Source organism: Bos mutus, chromosome 9, assembly GCF_027580195.1.
Source record: "Bos mutus isolate GX-2022 chromosome 9, NWIPB_WYAK_1.1, whole genome shotgun sequence".
Lineage (NCBI taxonomy): Eukaryota > Metazoa > Chordata > Mammalia > Artiodactyla > Bovidae > Bos > Bos mutus.
In genome coordinates, this window is record NC_091625.1 from 8,304,574 (window position 1) to 8,327,422 (window position 22,849).

Sequence of the window (22,849 nt, forward strand, 5' to 3'; positions counted from 1 at the left end):
ACCCAGGGTAATTGTGACCTGTCTTGGTGGGCACTTGATTTTATTGGACGATTTGGGGGAACATAGTCAAGTAAGATAAAATATTATTTTATACTAACTTTATATCATTTATGAACACAGCTAAGCTGTGATATAAAAGAAAATATTTATATTAATTTCTAAATTGAAAGCATGATTTCTTACAAATGTCTTATTCACAAAAGACCCCTTCGTGCTTTGACCCAACCCCTAGCTGTGTGTGCCTTTTGTTATGCAATCAGTATATTTTGGGGGGAAGAGTTTGTGCACTGAAAACTTGGCTATATCCTTCTCTTCTAGCTTACTAAATTTAAACTACTGTTGCAAAATTATTTATCTGTAGCTAGTATACTCTGAGTGACAGCAATTGTCACTCAGATATATTTGTATGTATGTATATATATATACACACCTCTTTCATTTTTTTGTCTGGTTTCTTTTAAGCCCTGGGTACATATTTATTCAGATAGAAACATATTTGACACTGTAATGCCAGGCATTTCAAGGGTCAACAGATTCTGTCTTATGGGTACACTGGGACTCTGACCAAAGAAAGGTACTTAAATCATCCCCTTCCCACAATATGACTTTGAGAATCAAGTTTAATTCCTGTAGTATGTGTTGTTTCCTTCACATGAGTTTTAACACCACTGCAGACTAGTATTCAACAGCCCACGCTGAATTAATGGCAGCCCACTCCAGTACTCTTGCCTGGAGAATCCTGTGGACAGAGGAGCCTGGAGAGCAGCTGTTCATGGGGTTGCACAGAGTCAGACACAACTGAAGCGACTTGGCATGCATGCATGCATTGGAGAGGGAAATGGCAACCCACTCCAGTGTTCTTGCCTGGAGAATCCCAGGGACGGGGGAGCCTGGTGGGCGGCCGTCTAGGGGTCACAGAGTCGGACATGACTGAAGCAACTTAGCAGCAGCAGCAAGAGCTGAATTAAAGGCTCACATTCAAAGCAACAAGAAGAAGAAAAATAACCCTAATTTTATACTAATTATATGGACAATGGCAGAAGAACTCTATAAGGCCAAGCGGTGTCTAATTCCTAACAGCACACAATTTCCCAGCCCCATAGTCTAAAGTTTATAGTTGGGAGATTCTCCAACTTTTTCTAACCACTTCCTTCCATTTCTAAAAAATTAATATATGCAGTGGTAATACCTATCTTATCTGTAATTCAAACTTAAAGAGATTCCAACTCTATAATTCTAGACTCTGAATTTGGAAGAGAAAACCTTCAAACAGAAGGAGAGAAGGCGAGGTTGGTGATGGCCTTCTGTGTCTGTCTACCTATGTGTCTATGACACCTCATTCATTTAATTTATTCCATACCTGTCTGTGGAGCACCAGCTGAATGCCAAGCACTGTGCTGGGTGTCAGGGATTCAAAGTCACTGCCCACAAGATGTTCAGAGAACAAGATGAGCAGAATAGCCTTCAAGCCAAAATTGCAGTGCTTGGCTATGAGACCATTGCAGGGTGATTGATATCCACAGAGTTCATGAGCTCTCAACAGAAGCCCTCTCATCCACCCTCAATGTTTTAATCTCCTTTTCATCTGAAAAATGAGATGGCATCATCACAAACTTGGATAGTCTGATAAAGGATGCTCCCTGAATCCATGGGGTCCACCTAAAACAGCAGCATGCAGAGAGAATTCACTTGGATTTGGTATTCAGCTTCCCACCACCTGTGTGAGCTGCAAGCTTTACTGACCTCTCAAGTTAAATCTCCTAATCAGTCAAGTGAGGTAATGACCACTACCTCCCAGTGTTATTGTGAGGATTAGGAAAGATAATACAGCCACCTTTTCTTAAGTGGCTCTTACCTGTGTGCTCCAGTGATAAGTGATTTAGAACCCTTTTTAAATCTTCAAAGCAATCTTACAAGGTTATTCTGACAACTGAAACTCTGGCTTAAGGAGATTTGAGTTTTTTGTCTTTTACCATACAACTGGAAAGCCATGGAACTAAGATCCAAATCCAAGCTTGTCCAGATCTAAAACTACTAGCTTTGACAAGCATTTAATTAAGGAGACTGCCTGGAATATAGTAGGACCTCAAGACATGAAGTTTATTTACATCCTAATTTTTCTCAAATATCTGAAATTTCATGAAAGTGCTTGACAGCATATCAATTCCCCCCTTATTTCAACAATTAAAAGGCCACAAAGACTACCTTCCTTGAGTTACAAAGATATAAATGAAGGATAAAAGTCCTATTAAAAAAGCTATTTGGGAGACACTACATTTGTGCAGTTAGGTGGCTGGTCCTTTTAGAATGGGATAGCAGCACAGCTTTGAAAAAAGGCTGAGTGATAATAATCTAAGTGAAAGTGAGCTTTGTCTAGTATTTGTCTTTATTGCAAAAGATGCCTGTAGTATTTGACAGGCATTATAACTGAAGGAACTGATTTTTATGTGGTGTTGCCAATTAGAATATATTTGACTATTTAAATACTCCACTTATTTAAGTTGCAGTTTTGTCACTGAAATCAATTTCTTTGCAAAAGAAATGAAAAAGAATGAAAAAGGTAAATGGATAAACCCTAAGGTCAGTAAAAGTCCAGAAAGAAAAAAAAAAAAACAAAAAACCCCAAGAAAAACAACAGCAAAAAAGCAAAATTCAGAAAGAGCCATCAAAATGGATCAGTAAGATTTATAAGTATGAAACTCTATTTAGGTAATGAAAATCATCAAAGGTGTAATTGCTTCAAATAATTAAATATTTAAGCAAATAGGTGAATCTCATATCACCTGTGACAACTAAAACTTCAGCTTAAGTTTTTATCCCAGAACATCACTGGGTTAGAAACCACCCACTATTCACTGTGATGCTGGCTGTCCAATGGATCTTTCCCCACTAAAAAAGCGGAAAGACATACTTGAGTCTTTGAACAAGATGATCATGCCTGGAAGGTCACACTGAGACTCACGCGCTGTCCCTTGGCAACCACAATGTGGTACTCTTCTCGGAACCAGTAGGCCATCACTGCTATGGTGATTTCAGGCCATGACAAGGTATCAGTTTCAAACTAGGCTGATGATCTGGTTTGAGGATGTTTTTGCAGTTATCTTTCTAGGTAGGAAGGGGCCCAGATTTCAGCATCTAAATTTTTCATTTGATTTTATATTCATTTCAGGGTCCTTGAGCTTTATTGTTCAGAGTAGTTTTATGAGCTTCTGGAGAACATCATAAACTACTCTTTGGTTACATCAGATTGGTGCCCACCATATACACAAGAATGTCATAACAATCCAACTCTTCAAAATCCACCCGGTTCAGAAAAAGGTGCTCCTCATTCCATCAGAGCATATGATTTAAAAACTCCTATCAGTATCCTCCTTTCCATGGAATATATTTGACACTTGGCTTTATTAAACATGATTTATCTGTTAGAGATATCTGGTTGCAAGAGACAGAGTGACTTTGACTGATAGACAAAAGAGAACTTTGTTGGAAGGATACGTAAAAATTCACCTCTCAGGAGGGGATGGTCAGGACCTTGATTGGCAGTTTCCCAATGCAAAGTCAGACCCCTCTCATGAGATAAAACATGAGTGGAAAGAGACAGCCCAGACCAACTCAGCACAGAGCCACCTCAGAGCGGGCAAGTGATACCAATAACATCAACCATCTTAGAAGAGAATGAGTCCTCTTCAGAAAGGAATCATCTCCCTGAGGAAAGGGGATTGGGGCACAAGATTAAAAATTGCAGTAGGAATTCTCTTTCATAAAACAGAAGAAAGAAAACAAACAAAATGCAGGAATAACTGATTTGAGAATTTAACCTAAAAATGAATATGTAGGACTTCCCTGGCCATCCAGTGGTTAAGACTCCATGCTTCCAGTGCAGGGGATGTGGCTTCAATCCCTGGTCAGGAAACTAAGATACCACGTGCCATGTAGCATGGCCAAATTAAAATAAAATAAAATAAAATAAATATGTAAATATTTTGGAATCTGAGTCACTTGGATTTCTCTTAGCAAATTCCCCAATCACTTACTCCTATAACAGCATGTCTTGTTTTTCCTCACCATAGTCTAATTAAACTATGTGATTGAAGTGTGTCCCCCATTATAGTGCAAGCTATAAAAGGGCAGCGACTCTACCAGATTTTGCACAGTATTGTTACTCCAGTGTCTAGCTCAGTATGTGATGTCATGAATATGTATTAGCTGACCGAATGAATCTCTTTAGAGAAATGTCGTTATTATGACATCACTCCTACTGCACCCTAACACAAAATAACTGTGATAAGATTCATTATCAGGAAAAGCACTATATGGTAGTTCAAGCCGAAGTCAATATACTGACAACTATAGTTTTTTTGTTTTGTTTTGTTTTAAAGCACTCATTGTGACTCAGACCCATAATTTAGACAGTGTCTTAGGACCAGCTGCTGCCTGGGAATATTTGCGTCCCTCAGGATAGAAAGTACGGCGTTGTTTGCCAGCTACTTGGTCCTCAGAATCCCTCCATTGCGTTGCTTTTGCAAATCCTCGCCTCACAGCAATCTGCATCAGCCATCACTAGTCAAGTGGTGTATGCCCAGTGTTTCTCTGTAAATCCTACAGATCTGTTTCTTGTATTCTCCCCAGAACTGAAGAGAAGTTAATCACCCTGCAGCTTCATGCTGTGTTTATGCTCCTTGCATGAGTGATGATGCCATGTTCCCATCCTCCCCACCTGATTCATCAACAGCAAACTCCTAGAACTCAGAGGAGCCGAGGTGGAAATAATCCAGTAGAGCAACACTTAAAACAGCCGAATTTCTCTCGTATTAAAGTCGGCTAGTGAAAAAAGAAAAATTAGCTAAACAAAGCATTGCCTAAACACAGATTCGTTAAATATAAGAAATTTAAGTTGGCATAAGAGAGAACAAGCCTTTTTCAAATGTTAAAGATACCATTTGCATTTTTCTTTTGCCTTTTTTTGTTCTCCAGGAGATAAAGTTTTCTACACATGTGTCTTTTGAGAACAAAATTGGGCATTATAAATCTTTCCCCAAAGTTGCATTTCTTTTTCAAAACAAATTCTTAGTTTTGAAAATATTTGGTAATTAAAACAATAGACCAAATGTTCAAATCATAGCTCAGACATGAATATGGTATACCTATGCAGTCTGCAAGAGCAAATGGTGAGTTATGAAGCCCATGCTTAAAAAGACTATAAAATCTTGCATAAACATGAAGGCATAATCTTGGAGAACCACCAAAACTTTGATATTTTAAACTTTCAAATATCACAATTGAGGAAGGTATTTTCTCCTTTAAAATAACACTTTTAAATACAGGGGAACTTTTACCCATCCCTCCTTTGTTAGTGCTCTTTTAAATGCTCTGTAATAGAAAAAGATTCAGCTCATGATACTTCCCCCAAGGTCATTTTTATTTCGGACTCTATTTGTTGAGTTGTGATGAAGTTGGAAGAAAGTATATAATTGGGGATGACGAGTATTAATGTATTTGTATCTATGGTTTTAGAAGCTCATCAACCACACAATTTATGCTCTGAATTCTAATTGTTAAGATTCTGTACCATTTTGTAAACAAATATATGAAACCTATGGGTCAGATTTTCCTTCTGTGAAGCTCAATCATTATTCACAGGGAAAGTGTAAGATTTTTAGTTCAGCATTATATTTCAGACACTTTATTGCTTTGAGTTAGCCTTAATTGGCATAGCCTGGGACTTTGCTCCCTCTTTAGTAGAGCCAGCCAAGATTTTAGTGTTCATAGAAATGAAACATAAAAAGTAATATTTCCCGTGACAAACACTGAGAGACTCTGGTGCTTTACAGTCTGAAATTTTTAAACATTCTTTATATTGTAGCAATTTTTGTAAAACAGCTTTAACTTTAAATGATGAAAATCTTACACAGAAATGACTGCTGCATTTTTATTCACCCACAAGAGAAAACTATTTTTTGCTAATCTTATAAGTGGAAGAAAAAACCAATTCTTCATGTCCTGGAAGTGCTGACTGTAAGACAAGGGCTTGGTGCAGCTCATTTGCCTTTGTGGCATCTTCTGGGACCTCCTAGTACCTGCAAAACTTGATTTCCCTTATTAGTGTAATAAAATATTAAATCTCTTTTTTTAATGCATAAATCAGATTAGAAATGTGAGCCATCATACTTTCTTTTGCAGAAGGTTATGCATACAAGGAAGAGGCACATGGAGCTGTTTCAGGAACTCAATCAGAAATTTCAAACTTTGGACAGATTTCGGGATATACCAAATACAAGCAGTCTGGTGAGTGTACATCACTTCATTGGTGCTGATGCTGTCTTGGGAATACAAGAATGGAAAATAGAAAGAAAAAAAAAATCCCCCAGTGGTGCTTTGAATTGTACTCAGAGGCAAATTAGGAATAACAGAATTTTAAAGTTTTTTGTTCATAGTTCAAATGTTCTCAAGTATAAGGGCTAATGAGAATGAGTTTTATATATATATATAAATGTGCTGGATTCACCTGGCCTTTTTATTATCAGAGCTAAAAGCCAGTTAATTCAAATTTCCAAAGAGTTGATTAAATATTTTCATTTGAATGCCTGGCATTTTAAAGTCATAACATGTAATGTATATAACCTATATAATATAAATAAGATGTATTATAAATATATAACATATAGATAATAAGCACACCTATCTGTAGAGAGAGAGTTATTACCTGAAACTCGAGAGGTAGGTTTTCCCCCAGAGTTTCAGGATATGCATCAGTGCTGGGGGCTTTGATCGTTAGTTTTGACCACTCTCTTCACTTGGTCCTTCTAACTATAATCCTAGCATAGGACTTAATCATATACAATGATATTTGGCAACTACTGTGTGCATGGCACGGTCAGAGCTCCAGAGAAGGCTATGCCATTATTTGTGAGAGCACTGGATCATGGGTCTAGAAATCAGTATGATGGCTCAACAAGATATTTCAGTTTTATGATAGTGCAAAAGCAATGTGCATTCAGAAGAAGTCACACTTTACATTTTGAGTGTCGGTGTGTTCCTTGGCTAGTGATGTGTGGTCCAGTATTCTTCCATGATGCTGGGCAGGGACAGAGATCCACAGCTCCCAGTCAGCCCTGAGACCACAAGGATAAACAGCCACACGTTGACAACCGTTTTGTACCCAGACAGCCACCCTGTTTTCCACTTTCAGTGCAGTGTTCCATAAATTACATGAGATGGTGAAGGACAGGGAAGCCTAGCGTGCCGCAGTCCCTGGGCTCGCAAAGAGTTGGATATGACTTCGTGACCGAACAACAACAAAGCCTGGCTAAGCTATGGTGGTCAGTAGATTAGGTGTACTGAATGCACTTTGAGCGTATGTTATTTTCAACTATGATGAGATTCATGGGAATGAACTTACCATTCATCCATGGTAAGTTGCGGAAGACCTGTAGCAGAAAGCTCAGCCAAGAACTATCTGAGCTTCAGCAAGTTACCCAGCTCAATTTCTGAAGCTCAGTTTTCTCCTAAACTGAGCATAGAAAGTAGTCTGATAATGTGCCCCTTGGATCTTCACACTTGCCAAAGTGGGAGGGGCCTTACCAGCCACTAGCTAACTCTCTGACTCAGCTCTGAGAATTAGAGCTGGGATGGCCCACCCTCTGACCCTCTTCTCTCCAAGTGTGGCACTTTTTCTCAGCTTCACCCTGGCTGGCTGTCCTCCTCCCAGCCTCTGGTGTTCTGAAATACACATCCTCTGAGGTGTTTCTGGTCACCTTCTCATGCTAGTAATTCTTTCATACATGTATGAGTCTTAGTCCTGGCTTTCTAATTAATGCTATTCACTTATCAAGAGGAAGCATTTATGTGTCTCTGTGTTTTGCTTGTATTCCTCTTAGTACTAAAAAGCATGATGGCCATACAAAGTAAGTTATCAATAAATGGCCACTCTTGATTTCTTACATGTCAAATAGTTTAATCTGCATTTGTTAAATGAAATATTGTAGACTTTAACTCGTCACTGGTCTCTAAACAGTTTGTGTATATCAATCTATTTTCCTCCATACAGCAAGAATCATGCATTATGTGGAATCATCAACACGAAGCATACAGAGAACACTATATGTAGTGTTCTTTCTCATCTACCCACCCCCCAACACCACCAAATATTAAACTGTCAATTTTTAGTTAGCAGGAAAATGAAAATTGCACCATTGAAATTAGCTCTAAACTCATTAGCTATTCATTTTGAAATCCTGAAAGCTAACATTGAAATGAATTGAAGAAAGTTCTTGTTTTCTTTTTAAAAGGAGAAGGTTATGCTTACAAATTTGAAAGACTTATGCAACAGATACAGCTGGCTGACTGCTATAATATGATTGTAATTTCCCCTTGTATGGTCTGGGTATTAAATCATTAATGGCACAAATATCTGTATCTCAGTTTCCTGACAACCAAAATAGCATCCTAATTACAGCACATCTCTGCAGCAGCCTGCCTCTTCTAGAAAAGATTTATAAATATTTATCATTTGGGAGGTTAGGAGTGGGGAGGATAGTTGTCATTGCTGCTTCACTATTGTCCTAAATACATGTGAACAGAGGGAAAAAACATCCTTATTCCGTTTTGATTAATAAGGAACATGTGAGTGAATTTATTATCCTATAATTCATAGTGGCATGTTGCTAATGAAACAGTGCCTAATTGGGTGGAGAAAGAGATTTTCAAAACACAAACCTCAATAAAGTCTGTTTCCTTTTTTTTTTTTCTGGCTACTAACTCACAACACCTGCCTTTCAATGCAAATGACTGTAATTATGTAGAATCTGGGGAATAAAAGGGAAACCAGAAGACCTCTCTATCTATCTCCCTGCCTCTAGGCAGGACAGCACCTGAATCTCCTCCAAGGAATAGGTGTGGTTAACAGCCCCATCAACGTACAGAATAGGCATAGGGGTCTTTCGCTTTCCCCCCAGAAAAAAAGGTTGGAAGAAGGAAAGAAAGAAGAGAGGGAGGGAAGAAAAGATCAGTGAAGGGGGAAAAGAAGGATGGATGGAGGCGGGGAGGGACTTACCCACCTGTCTTACTTATCTGTCTGCCCTGGCGAGGAAATTTGGGGAAACAAACAGGCATGTTTCAGGTGGCTCTGAATTCTCCTATTCTATGAATGTTCTCTTTCTATTTATACAGCCTAAGACCACATTAGCATTTTTGGAAGCCTTATGCATGTTGGCTTATATTGAGTTTATCGTTTATTAGTCCTTTATCACACGTGCTTCAGTTTAAGTACATCTCCATTCTACACTTGAGCTCAAAAACAAACAAATGAATGTAATACAACTGCATCAATTCAGGAACTTATTCTAACTGAATTTTGTATCAAGATTCAGGCCTCCATTGAAAGCTTTCCTGGTCCAGGTGGCTCTCCCTGTTGAATTCAGTAACCCCCATAGGCTGTTCCAGGGGTGATCGTTCCTTGGACCATTGAACAGGTCACAGTCTCTCCATGACAGTCCATCACCCTCCGACCACAGAGGAAGATGGGTGGCCCGCATCCCCCGCTTCCCGCTTCCTGCCCTGCTTGCTGGCTGTGGTGGTCTTCTCCACACAAGGGTATCCACACGCTTTTGAGCCGTGGTGGGAACCGCAGCTCCGCAGGGAGTGCTGTAGGATGCCAGAGGAGATGAACCTCATTCATTAATGTATTCCTAACTCAGAAATTCAATCAGCTGTGTATAGGCAACAATACTCTTTGAAATTAGAAACAAGACATCCTGACAAAGTTTAAAATTAGCCTTTTTATTTCCTGTATCCGCAGTACTGGATCTTTAAAATATAAAAGGAAAATCACACTTATTCTAAACATGAAGAAACACTTAATTATATTTATTATAGTTGCTTTACAGTGTTGTTAGTTTCTGCTGTACAGAAAAGTGAATCAGCTATGCACACACACACACACATATCTATCCCCTCTTTTTCAGATTTCCTTCCCACGTAGGTCACCACAGAACACTGAGTGGAGTCCCCTTTCCTATACAGTAGGCTCTCACTGGTTATTTTATACATAGTATCAATAGTGTATGTATGTCACTTCTAATCTCCCAGTTCTTTCTACCCTCCCTTCCGCTGTGGCATCCATATGTTTCTTCTCTACATTTGTGTCTCTTTTTCTGTTTTGCAAATAAGATCATATATACCATTTTTCTAGATTCTACACGTATGCATTAATATACAATATTTGTGGAAGTCATGTTTAAAGCAAATGAACTAGCACTTTACATATTTTGACTTCTTTTATGATTGAACTAATTAGCTCTCTGTCAAACTTAGGATTCCCTTAAAGCTCCTTGAGACAACCCTCCTCCAAGATGGATAAATCCACCCCATGGCTTGATTCAGAAGAATTTCTGCCCTTGAACCCTTCCATTGATGACTGATTGTTCTGATCCCTATAGTGCCCCCGAAGGCCCAACCATTCCTCATTGCCTACAAAATAAATTCCAAATTGAGAAGTAGCCTGGCAGACAAAGCCTCTTATGATCTGACTTTCATCTTTGCTTGATTTTTTTTTCTAATATTCTTTTTCACTACAACTGAAATAAATTGGTCTGTGTTCTGAGAGGCCCCATTTCTACGCTGTCTGGATTTGAACTTAGTACACATACTTTTCCAGCCACCTGACCTCCAGCCACTCATATGTCTTCCTGACAAAGCGCGTTCTTCTCTGCCAGGCCTAAAGTCATTTTCCTCAAAAAGGTCTCTGTGCTCTCCACAAAAGGAAGCTGTATTTCCACCCTCCTCCAAACTCCCACAGTACTTTTTCTGGATTGTAGGTGTGTTTATATCTATATATTTTATACCTCCACTTAACTATTGACACCTTTATAACAAGTATAATTACTATCTACTGAGTATTTATTGAAATCAAATATTATGCTCAGCTTCTCCACATTTTTTTTTTAATCTTTGCAACCCTTAAAATAGGTGATGAGCTGCACCTTTTGCTAAATCCTTTGGCCCAAAAGACAAAGCATACCTGTTTTGCAGATGTTAAAGTTGAGGTTCAGAGAAATGGAGTCAGTTGTTCCAGGTCACATTCATATGGAATGGAGCAACTGGAATTTGGACCTGTGTGTACCGAGCTCTAAATCTGTGTTCCCTCATGGACCATGTGCTTTTCTATATTGGATGTATCGCCTTTCTCTCCCAAGTGCCTAATATGATGCCAGCATAGAGCAGTTGATAAATAAACACGGATTGAAAGGAAGCAAAGAGGGAGAAAGGGAAAGAAAAGAGAGAGAGAAGGGTAGAGTTCTAGGACTATAATTCATGAGATATTAGGGTATTTGACTAAATCAGAATCAGCCCTGTGTACATGCCTTAAAGTTATACATTTTATTAAATCTTCACTATTAGCTATTTTTTTTCTTGTATGTCTTCATGATTAAGGCTAACAAGTGCTGAAAATAGCTAACATATTGAGAATTTTAATAATGTAATTTCTACTTATACGCATATATATGGAATCTAGAAAGATGGGACTGATGAACCTATTTGCTGGGCAGCAATGGAGATGCAAATATAGAGAACATACTTGTGGACACAGTGGGGGAAGGAGAAGGTGAGGTGAATCGAGAGAACACAATGGAAATATACACATTACCATATATAAAACAGATAACCAGTGGGAATTTGCTGTATGATGCAAGGAGCTCAGACCGGTGCTCCATGATGACCTAGAGGGGTGGGATGGGGTGGGAGGTTCTAGAGGGAGGTTTAAGAGGAAGGGGACATATGTATACCTATGGCTGATTCATGCCGATGTATGGCAGAAACCAACACAATATTGTAAAGCAATTATCCTCCAGTTAAAAATAAATCAATTTTTAAAAAAAGAAAAATAATCTAGTTATAAATATTTCTATAAGCTGTGTCTTTTGACTATACTGGAGAATGATGTTTAATCTACTGAGTGGAATCCAAACAATTATTCAGGTACATGTTTTCTATTCCCCCTGCTAATTGATTGTAGTTAGTAGAAGGCCAGAATTTGTGTGTGGAGGGGTAAGGAACGGATTCAACAACCATGAACTGTTTTCTTCTTCCTAAGGAGATTTCAGTCATGATTGTCTTCTTGTCTTTGATATTACTCAGTGTAGTAAATCCTGTTCAAAGCCCCTCACTTTATAGAAATCTTTAAATGACATTTTTTAAAATTTTTTGTAGTATTTATTTATTTAATATAAACCTATTTATTTTAATTAGAGGCTAATTACTTTACAGTATATTGGCTACTACAGTAAAGCAATTTTACTGCTAACTTCTAGCCAATATCAGGATATAAAAACCACAAATGATGTCTGTTCATACATTTCTCAAGCACCTACAACATCGAAGTTCTTGGCAGAGTTATAATTAGGCAGATCTTAAATCTTAGGTAATTAGAGGGAGTGGACTATGAAACTTCAGAAGAAATAGCTTATAGACATTTCTTTTTAAACCCTTATATTGCCGGATATGTCTTGCAAAAAGCTGTGCTCTTTGAAAGGATTTTTGGTAGTGTGTCATGCAAGTGTATAGGAAATTGTGAAGAATATACAGCAGAAAAAAATAGATCGCACATAGCATTTTCATATTCTAAAACGGGTAATTTCTTGAAGAAAAACTAAGCAAAGATAGAGATCTAAAATTTTATTTTATAATGTAAGGCTAGTTTGGGTTATAGTTTTTAATATTACACAACATTCCTTATGACATAGCCTCAATTTGCTTTAATCTCACCAAAGATTCTGCCAAAATATGTAAGTGTTCTACATTTTGTGTAAATGCTCCTTCCTACTTGAACCTATAGCCATCCTGACACTTTACAAGATGCTCCCAAACAAAACATTATCTACATTGCCTGTTATATTACTATTCACTTCCTTTGATTGCTGGAACATTTTAGGGTAACTCAAAGAAGGTGTTCATCAGTTTGTTCAATGAAAGAAAACTGAAATCAAAACCATTTCCTGCAGCTGGCCACAATTTCCAATCATCTCTGAACCACATAAACTGGATTAAGCTCAAAACAGGCTCTCTTCCTGGAGATTTCAACTAGCGGCCATCCAAGTCATCAAATAAATGATTCCCTTCCCCTCTCTTCTTGACAGGAAAACCCAGCACCAAACAAGAATCCATGGGACACTTTCAAAAACCCCAGTGAATACCAACATTACACCACAATCAATGTCTTAGACACAGAGGCAAAAGATGCTTTGGAACTGAGACCAGCAGAGTGGGAGAAATGTCTGAGTTTGCCTCTGGACGTGCAGGAGGGGGACTTTCAAACAGAAGTTTAACAGAATCAAAATGGACTGCGCTGGAGACAAAATGTATTTGCACTGACGCTTAAGACTTGGGAAGCCTGACATTTCTCTCCAGACAATGCGACTCTCCTACGTCAGCATCTCCACGTGCCAAATGTCAGTGATGTTTGCTTTGGTAACTTCTCCCTGGTCAGGCAAGTGGAGAGAGGCCCAGGTGTACAGTCCTGACTGCCCTGTGTTGTAAGTACCCGTGGAATGGATTTGTAAGGTAATCTTTATAGATAAACCTCAAGCAACGATTCATGTTGTAACCGCTTCATATGGTTTAGTTTTCAAAAAACTTCACCATGAAGCACAATGTACATATTTATGCAGTTTTTAAAGTTTATAACAGTCTGTTTGGCCATTACTACACTTTTTACTTTATAATATAAAAGCAAAGTTTTTGTCATTAAATGAATGTTTGTTGAGCTACATTCTTCATTGCTTTAAATGCAATAAAGTAATAATCTCACTTTTATATGAATAATATATTTCACATCTTTATTATTGCAGTTTTCTCTAGAAAGCTCTGAGTAGCTTTCTCTGCTGCAGCTGTGTATAAAATATTTAAAATGTTGTATGGTGTAAATAAACTTTTGTCTACATATCAGTTTTTTAGTGCATTTTATTTTGGATTTGTTGAACAGAAATTTACATATTTATAAAGTTTTTTTTTCATTACAGATATTGAAAATGTATTCATGGTTTTAATAGCATACCGTTATTACTCCTTTGAGGCTAATGATTTCTCCAATGTAATAGTAGGTTTGTATAGTGCTTCTGTATTTTCTACTCAAACACCCTGTGGAACAATGTACCATGTAAATGGGGCTTGTCAGAAATCTGCTGGCATCATATTCTTACATAAATATCATGTTTTTTCTATCTCGTGGCAAAAAAAAAGAAAAGCTAGTAGAAAATAGTAAGTTACCGTACAAAAAAAATAATACAGAGACAGTGTTTGCTATAAGTAATGAAGCTCACTGCATGTTCCACAAAAGAAACTACTTGTACTACTGTTCTTCACAGCATATGGGAAGATGAACTTGGGATTTAAAAAAAAACTCGTATCTGTACATCCTCTAGCAGAAGGAAAAGGGAGTGGATGTACTTGGCAGATGCTTTATCTGAGATGAGCCAACTGCAGAAGCCTCCCTGGTGTTCTGTCTGGCTTTGGACCTGCACAGCAATGCCCCCCACCCTGCAAAGCGGCACCAGAGGAACCTGGGAGCCCTGGGGTGGGGAGGATTCGGGCAATTTCCTCATCCTTTCAGGAGATGAGGAGATTGTGCTTTATAGTCTGAGGGAAAAATAAAGGGAGTGGGGAGGATATTGGGGGCTTCAAAACTTCTCGGATGTTTATTTAGATTAGCTTGCTGGTTAAGCCTGCACTCCGTGGTCTTCTGTGGTGGGCTCCTTCTACCAGTGACCAGGGGACCCCAGCCCACGGGCCACGAGGCAGACGCCAAGGTGCTTCAATCTCAGGCGCGCCTCTGAGCCGAGCCTTAAAACCCAACTCCTGTCAGACACCCTTCCTGTACTCCAGGTGTGAGAAGTATATTTTTAATCAGATTTTAAAAATAAAATGATATCATTATGCTAAAAAGCATATAATATAACAAAGGACTGTTTTTTAATAAAATAAATGATGCTAATTACAATGTAACTGTAATATTTAATGCTTATTAAATTTATCAGGTGACTTTATGGTGACAAGAATATTTAGTAATTTCTCTCACTTTCTCTATTATGTATAAACACACATATGCAAGTGTGCATATATACATGTATATATATACACCTATACATAGGTGTATAATACACCTGTATATATACATATATATACATGTATGTATATAAAATCCATAACACTCTGCTCCATCTTAGTACCCTCTAGAGGGAATGAAATTCATATACACAGTTCTCAATTCCAAACTGTGAAATCTTGATGGAAAATAAAAAACCACAAGTATAGGTTTGAAAATTATATATGTTTAAAACATAAATTCAATATATTAGACTAATATTTCTTCTAAAATCGTAATATTCAAGGGCATAAAACAAAAACTTACTTTTTTTCACCATTTTTCCCTAGTTCTGATAACTCTAAATACTAGAGTAATACATGAAACCTAACCAAAAATTGCATACTTAAAAATGTTAGGGTAAATGTTTTGGTTACTCTAAGAAGGATGTGAAGTCTTGGGGTGCTTTTGTTTGTTTTTTAATCTGTAAGAAGAAAATCCAAATCAGTCAGTATCACGGAATCATGATTTTAAGGCCGCCCTCTTGCAGTCCGTGCCTTCTGAGTGTGCACTGTACTTACATACATGGACTCAGGCACAGTGCTGAGTACAGCGGTCCCCTGACAGTCTGAACACGTCCCTCAAAGCTCACTCAGCACCTGCCAGGGTCCTGGTGCCCTTGGGCCGGACAGTCCCTGCCTCATGACCAGATTTGACTTACGGGGCTTCCCTGGTGGCTCAGATGGTATAGATTCTGCCTGCAATGCAGGAGACCAGGGTTTGATCGCTGGGTGGGGAAGATCCCCTGGAGAAGGAAATGCCTACCCACTCCAGCATTCTTGCCTGGAAGATTCCTGGACAGAGGAGCCTGGCAGGCTACAGACCATATGGTCACAAAGAGTTGGACACGGCTGAGCGACTAACACTTTCAAGTTACACCTTATATTTCATCCTCATAAACTTTTTCATGATTTACCAAACTAGAAAATGATTTCTCCTGTGAACTCTTATGGCATTGCTTCTGTACCTCTCCTAGGACTTTTAAGATCTAGATCTTCTACCTTGTTACTTATACACATTTCTGATATTCTCTGATGGACTGTAAGTGCCTGGAGGGCAGGATTCATGTCTGATGCATTTTTGTACCTCATAAGGGATCTACCACAATAATGTGCACACAATAAACATGTGTTGAATTATTTGTGGAATTTATTTTAGTATTGCTTACAGTTATACATATCAAGTCACATGTCCCCAAAAGTTTACTGAACAATCACTATGTGTGTATTTCTGTAAGTCTATACTCTGTTTAGGGTTCTGTCCCTGGCCCAGGAAGATTCCACATGCTGTGGAGGAACTAAGCCCATGTTAACTACTGAGCCCGCTCTCCAGAGCCCACAGCCGCAACTACTGAACCTGTGTGCCACAACTACTGAAGTCCTTGCACCTAGAGCATGCACTCTGCAACAAGAGAAGCCACCACAATGAGAAGCCCTCCCATCACAATGAAGAGGAGTCCCCGTTCGCTGCAACTAGAGAAAGCCCGCAGGCAGCAGTGCAGACCTAGTGCAACCAAAAATAAAGAAATAAAAATAAATATGAGATCGCGTGTGAAACAAGTATTTATATTATTTAAATATTAATAAGCTCCTATAACCCCCATGTTATCATTTTGTCCTTCAGATTACCACATGGGAAAGAATCACTTATCCAAGATGCAGCTCAGAAGCAGCTGACCACCTTAGCAGGTGACATAAGATCACCATAAATATATACAACCCAATATTAGGGCCCAGGTCTTCTGACTTCTGCTCTGGGACCTCTCCTATGATGCCATAATGTTTCCAGTTTTTTTCTTCTAGATTACTAAGTTCCCAAATCAAATAATGATAAGTGGAGATATTTTTCAGGCGAGTCACAGAGGCAGAGAACTGAAAACATGCATTAGGTGCCCTGGGATGCTGAGACTGGGAGCTTCTGGGAGTAGAAAAGCATGGCTGATCCAAAATAACAGGTGGTCTTAAAAGATTTGGATCTAAAATCCATTGTGTGGTTCTACTTGCACCTGCTTGACTTCTCAAACCCACTTGAAATGTATTTAGTTTTCCTCGCATTGTGTTATTACCTGAACACATGCAACAGAGTTAGAAGAGAGAATCCAACCTGAGTTTTCAGACTGGATTCAGACATTTGGTAAAAATACACAGTCACAAGAACTTTTTTTTTAAAAGGTGCAGTCAATAAGCCATTGTTTCAGAAAATTCAACTTGTAAATTTTGAATCATTCTCAGCTTCTTAGAAAACTTCATTAGTTTTAAATTTTCCAGAGATATCTATGTCAAAATTAATTCATGAAATTCTATCATGTTGGAGCACTTTATTGAAGAACATAGGACAAACATGTCTCTAGCGTGTCAATCTACACAGAGTTTTAAGTGATGAAAAAATCACTTTGCCCTCCTGAGATACTTCTGTAGTTACCTGTAACTGGTGTGGTACAACGGAAAAGAGGTTTAATAAGAGAACCAGAAGAACATAGAGATTGAAGAACTTTTGGCAACTGATGAAAATGGCAGTCATATTATCGGTGTCATAAAACAAGTCCAGATGTAGGTACGGAGTACCTCTGTTTATAAAAACTATTGCAGTAGGGCCGAGAACTGCTGACACAGGGAGAACACTCCACCTGTGAGACTCAGAGCATCCCAAACATCATGCAGGAGGGAAGATTGAGCAAGACAAGAAAGAACTGGGTCAGAGAGTGGGATGAGCGGATGGGGGGACCAGGCAACTGAACAGGGGGTGTCTTTCTTGGTGGCCAGACAATTCTGGGACAGACAGACAGGTAGGGGAGGTTGTTCCATCTTCCACGTTTAATCTCCTGCACATGCTCATGCTCATGGTCAGTCGTGTCCGACTCTTTGCGACCCCACGGACTGTAGCCCACCAGGCTCCTTTGCCTATGGAATTTCCCAGGCAAAAATGCAGGAGTGAAGTGACATTTCCTACTCTGGGGGATCTTTTCGACCTAGGTATCAAACCCATGTCTCTTGCATCTCCTGCTTTGGTAGGCAGATTCTTTACCACTAGAACCACCTGTTAATCTCATAGTTGTTTAAACTCAAGGATGGGCTAAAGTTCAGCTTGACTCCTTGTATCTTTCCACCATACAGCTTGCTGGTCTTGAGGTGTTGGTTTAGAAATACTAAACTTTCTAAAATGCAAAAAAAAAAAAAAAAAAAGGCACTTTGGTTTGTAAATCAGATAGAGCTGGGATATGGGTACAGATGAGGAGGTACCTTTTCCCTTGACACAGGCTCCTGGTGATGCTAGGTTCCTGAACCCCCTCCCTCCAGACTGGGAGATGGAGCGGTCACCTTCCTGCACTTTCATAGACTTGGTGCAGGTGCTTGAGAAATATATTCCTGGCCTGTAAAACCTGCAAGAAGCTTTTTAAAATAACTACATCTCACAGAGGCAGAGAATTTACAATTCCAGTTCAGTACAGTAGCTCAGTCATGTCCAACTCTTTGTGACCCCATGAACTGCAGCACACCAGGCCTCCCGGAGTCCACCCAAACCCATGTCCATTGAGTCGGTGATGCCATCCAACCATCTTGTCCTCCATCATCCCCTTCTCCTCTTGCCCTCAATCTTTCCCAGCATCAGGGAGTCAAATGAGTCAGCTCTGCACAGGTGGAATTCCAAGTTCTCTCTAATAAGAGACAAGGCAGGTCAAGGACCTAGAGTCCAGGAGAATCCTGTCTGAAGTTTGGTCAAGTGAGGGGAAGGTTAAGATCTTCCTGGTCACAGGTAAACTCACTGACACCTGAAAACTAACTAAACTGTTAAGATATCCGCAAGCTTAATCCACTAGTGTTCATCACCTCAAAGCATCAAGCACTTCTCATCCCTCCCAAAGACAGCAATTCATCTTGAAAATGACTCTTCTGGCGGCAACCACCAATGTCAGAGGCCTCAAGCCCTCTTGAGGAGAGTCTGCTTAGAGCTTCCTCCTCACCAAAGCCACTAAACTCCAGGAAGAGGAGCCAGCTCACTTTTAATAATCAATTCTCCATGAAAGAGTCACAAAGATTATTGTGTCAACTTCTGAAATGAATGCCTGGCGTCACCCAGTAGCTCTCTTTTTCTCCCTGTCAAATCTAGAATTGCAGTCCTCAAACGCATAGAGAATTTTACATAGAGACTAAAAGGTAATTTTATGTAGTAATTGTATTGTGCTTTATTCTGAAGTGAATTTGGGATAGTTTATAAAATATATATACATTAATCTATTTATTCAACAAATAGTTGAGTCCATTGCAGACTAGATACCAACATAGCATCTAAGAAGTGGTGATTCAACAGTGAACAAAACATGATCCCTATTTTCAGGGACTTAGTATCTTTGAGAACAGACAGACCAAGAAAGAGAATTACAATTATTTGATGGATTTATGCTATCAAACTCTTGGGAAAGACACTGATACATAAGTAAAAAAACATGAGGAAAGACAATCAAGGTGATACAGAGGCTAACTTAACACTTAAAATATATGCCTCAAGGTTCTAGACTCTTCTCTGGGACTACAAACAAGTGACAGCTCTGAGCTCCCTAGCAACCTGTGCAAATATAGAAACTGCAATTCCTTCTGTAGTTCACAGTGCCCCTAAGATAAAAGCCAACATCTCCTCTGTAAACAGAAAAGGCCAAGAGGTGTTTCTCATGAACCCTCATGCTGCAGGTGAATTCTATATAAATAACACCCTTATATATTTCCTGAACATTATAGACATTATTCTCACATCCCCCCACCTTTTGTCTTTATGCAAACCCTGTTTTATTTTAAATGTACACATATGTATATGCATGCATGCTCAGTTGTGTCCAACTCTTTGCAACCCTGTGAACTGTAGCCTACCAGGCTTCCCTGTCCATGGGATTCTCCAGGCAAGAATATTGGAATCAGTTGCCATTTCCTTCTCCAGGGGAATCGTCCCCACCCAAGGATCAAACCCATGTCTCCTCTGTCTCCTGCTTTGGTAGGCAGATTCTTTACCTGTGTGCCACCTGGAAAGCCCAATATACATATATAGGAGATCATGAAAATATTTTTTATTTTTTACAAAAGTTTTAAATATTACACTCCATTGACAGTTATTACAAAATATCAGCTATCTTCCCCTTGTTGTACAGTACAACCTTGAGCCTGTCTTAACCCCAATAGTTTGTGCCTCCCACTCCCCTACCCCTATACTGCTGTCCCCCCTTCCCTCTCCCTACTGGTAACCACAGGTTTGTTCTCTATATCTATAGGTTTGCTTCTTTTTTGTTATATCACTAGTTTGTTGTACTTTTTAGATTCTACACATAAGCAATATCATAGAGTATTTGTCTTTCTGTGTCTGACATGTCTCTTCTTAAAGGATAATGTGATGATTGATTTATTTCTCAATTTGACTAGACCATGATATTTGGCCAAACACCAGTCATGATGAAGGTATATTTTGGAAAAGATCAACATTCCAACCAATAAGACTTTGATTAAAGCAGATTACCCTCCATAATGTGGGTTGGCCTTATGTAATCGGGGGAAGCCTTCAGAGATCAAGACTGAGGCTCCCCAACAGAGGGAATATTCTTCCCTTAGATGGCTTCAGAACTAGAGCTGTAACACCAGCTCTTCCACAAGTCTCCAGCTGCTGCCTGCTCTGCAGATTCAGACTCACTAGCCCTCTCCATCACCTGAATCAATTTCTCAAATCTCTCTTTAAAAAAAATTATACCCACAGACACATACACACATCCTATTGGTGCTCTTCCTTTAGAGAATCGTAATACACGTAAATAGTTAAGACTTAAGTACAATCACTAAAACCAGTTTCTCACAGTCAGAACATTGTTCTGCAAGCACAAAGCTTCCCCAGTATCTGGTTGAATAAAAAAAAAAAAAAATGGAGAACATTATTCTACTTTCAAAAATCACCCATGAAGATGACTTTCCAAAAACCAAGATTTTGGTAATAATCTTAAGTTCTTTCTGAATGCTTGTGAATACTTTATGCATAAATATTCATTTAATCCTCAAGCCTAAGAGGCATGTTCTATCATTATTCCCATTTGGGATCCGTAACTCCTCCAACACCACACAAGGCAGCAAATGGCAGAGCCGGGACACGTCCTCAGAGTTTGACCCCAGAGACTAAGCTCCCAATTATTCTGCTGAAAACCCCAGAGACTAAGCTCCCAATTATTCTGCTGAAAACTCACTGGCAAGTGTTTGGAATGAATGAAGGACAGACCTGCAGAATCAAGCAGAGACATGGGCATCCAGAGGACCTCTCCTCTTCTACGCAGAAAATGCTAAGGAAGAACCACCAGAAATCTCCCCAGCACACAAAACTGGGTCTGGTTATGCACAAGGTGAGAGAGGGTTTACCTCAAAATGAGCTTCGCTTAGAGAGTGTTATCAAGTTACTAAAGCAGATCATATCTATTTATCCATCTATCTATATATATAGACATATATATATACACACACATATACTCATGGGGCTTCCCAGGTGGCACGAGTGGTAAATAACCTGCTTGCCAATGCAGGAGACATAAGAGACATGGGTTTGATCCCTGGGTTGGGACAATCCCCTGGAGCAGGAAATGGCAGCCCACTCCAGTATTCTAGCCTGGAGAATTCCATAGACAGAGGAGCCTGCTGGGCCATAGTCCATGGGGTCAGAAAGAGTCGGACATGACTTAGTGACTAAACAACAACATATATATTCTTTTGTTGCCTAAACTTCCTAGGGACCTAAGGATCAGGAAAGCAGAGTAAAGAACAAAAGGAGGGATTTCCCTGGTGGTCCAGTGTCGAGACTCTGCACTGCCTCTGTAGGGGGCTCAGGTTGATCCTTGGTCAGAGAAACTAAAATCCCACAGACAACACAGCAAGACCAAAAGATAAAAGTTCAGGAAAACAAGAAAGAACAAAGTGAACTCCTGGCAAGGCCTCTTCGTCTCTGAGTCCAGCCATCTCATCATCTCAACAGACGGACTCCCTTTAAAAAGAGAGATGATCCCACAGAACACTCTGAGCAAATGCCCTCCCTGCTGAAGCCATCACGAAGATGATTTTTCTTACCTCTTAGTTTTGGATCTTGGAATATAGCCACCTTTTGGGTACCTTTCCCTTTCCTCTTCACTTCCAGGGTTCCTTAGACTCAAGCTCCAGGCAGATCAGCCGTATCAAATGGCCCAGCCCATGGAAGATTTTGGATCAAGCCCTTTCTTTGCACAATTTCACTCTTGGTCATTTATCAGACAGGTGAAAAGTGGATTCACTTTTCTTCCCAGGGCCTGGTGCAAATATAAAGCACACCCTTTCACGCTGTGAACCGAGGCTCTCCCATCCAAATCATGGTTCCCCAGTTTCCCTAGCTGTGTCCTCAGTGGCTGGGAAGCCCACTTGCCAGGTGCTTCTGAAACTGTCCAGAACTGAGTGACAGAGTCCGACTGAGCCAGGGTGAGGCAGCAGCCTCAATGTGGGTCAGTTTCTCTCCTCTGGCCATGGAAAAGCCTCAGGGAAGAGACCACCTCTGTCCCTGATAAGTGTGGTAGCAAATTAGAGACGACTTCACAGAAAACCATCCTGGGGGCCTCCTGAGCAGGCCTCAGGCATTTGTCCTCAGCATGGTTCCTGGGACTGAGCTGATTTTTTTACCCTGTATTTAGACACTTCAAAATATTAATACTTGAATTGTAAGGAGGAATGTAGC

At 39.5% G+C, this 22,849-nt stretch overlaps 1 protein-coding gene across 1 annotated transcript in view; it reads left to right on the plus strand.

The window, feature by feature from the left end:
• ADGRB3 (adhesion G protein-coupled receptor B3) overlaps positions 1-13,835 on the plus strand; it is an 886,560-nt gene extending 872,725 nt beyond the window's left edge. Inside the window, exons 31-32 of the mRNA XM_005897466.2 lie at positions 6,181-6,285; positions 13,134-13,835. Coding sequence (XP_005897528.1) covers positions 6,181-6,285; positions 13,134-13,322 — 294 coding nt within the window. The 3' untranslated portion in view covers positions 13,323-13,835. The remainder of the gene's footprint in view (positions 1-6,180; positions 6,286-13,133) is intronic.
• The last annotated feature ends 9,014 nt before the right edge of the window (positions 13,836-22,849 follow it).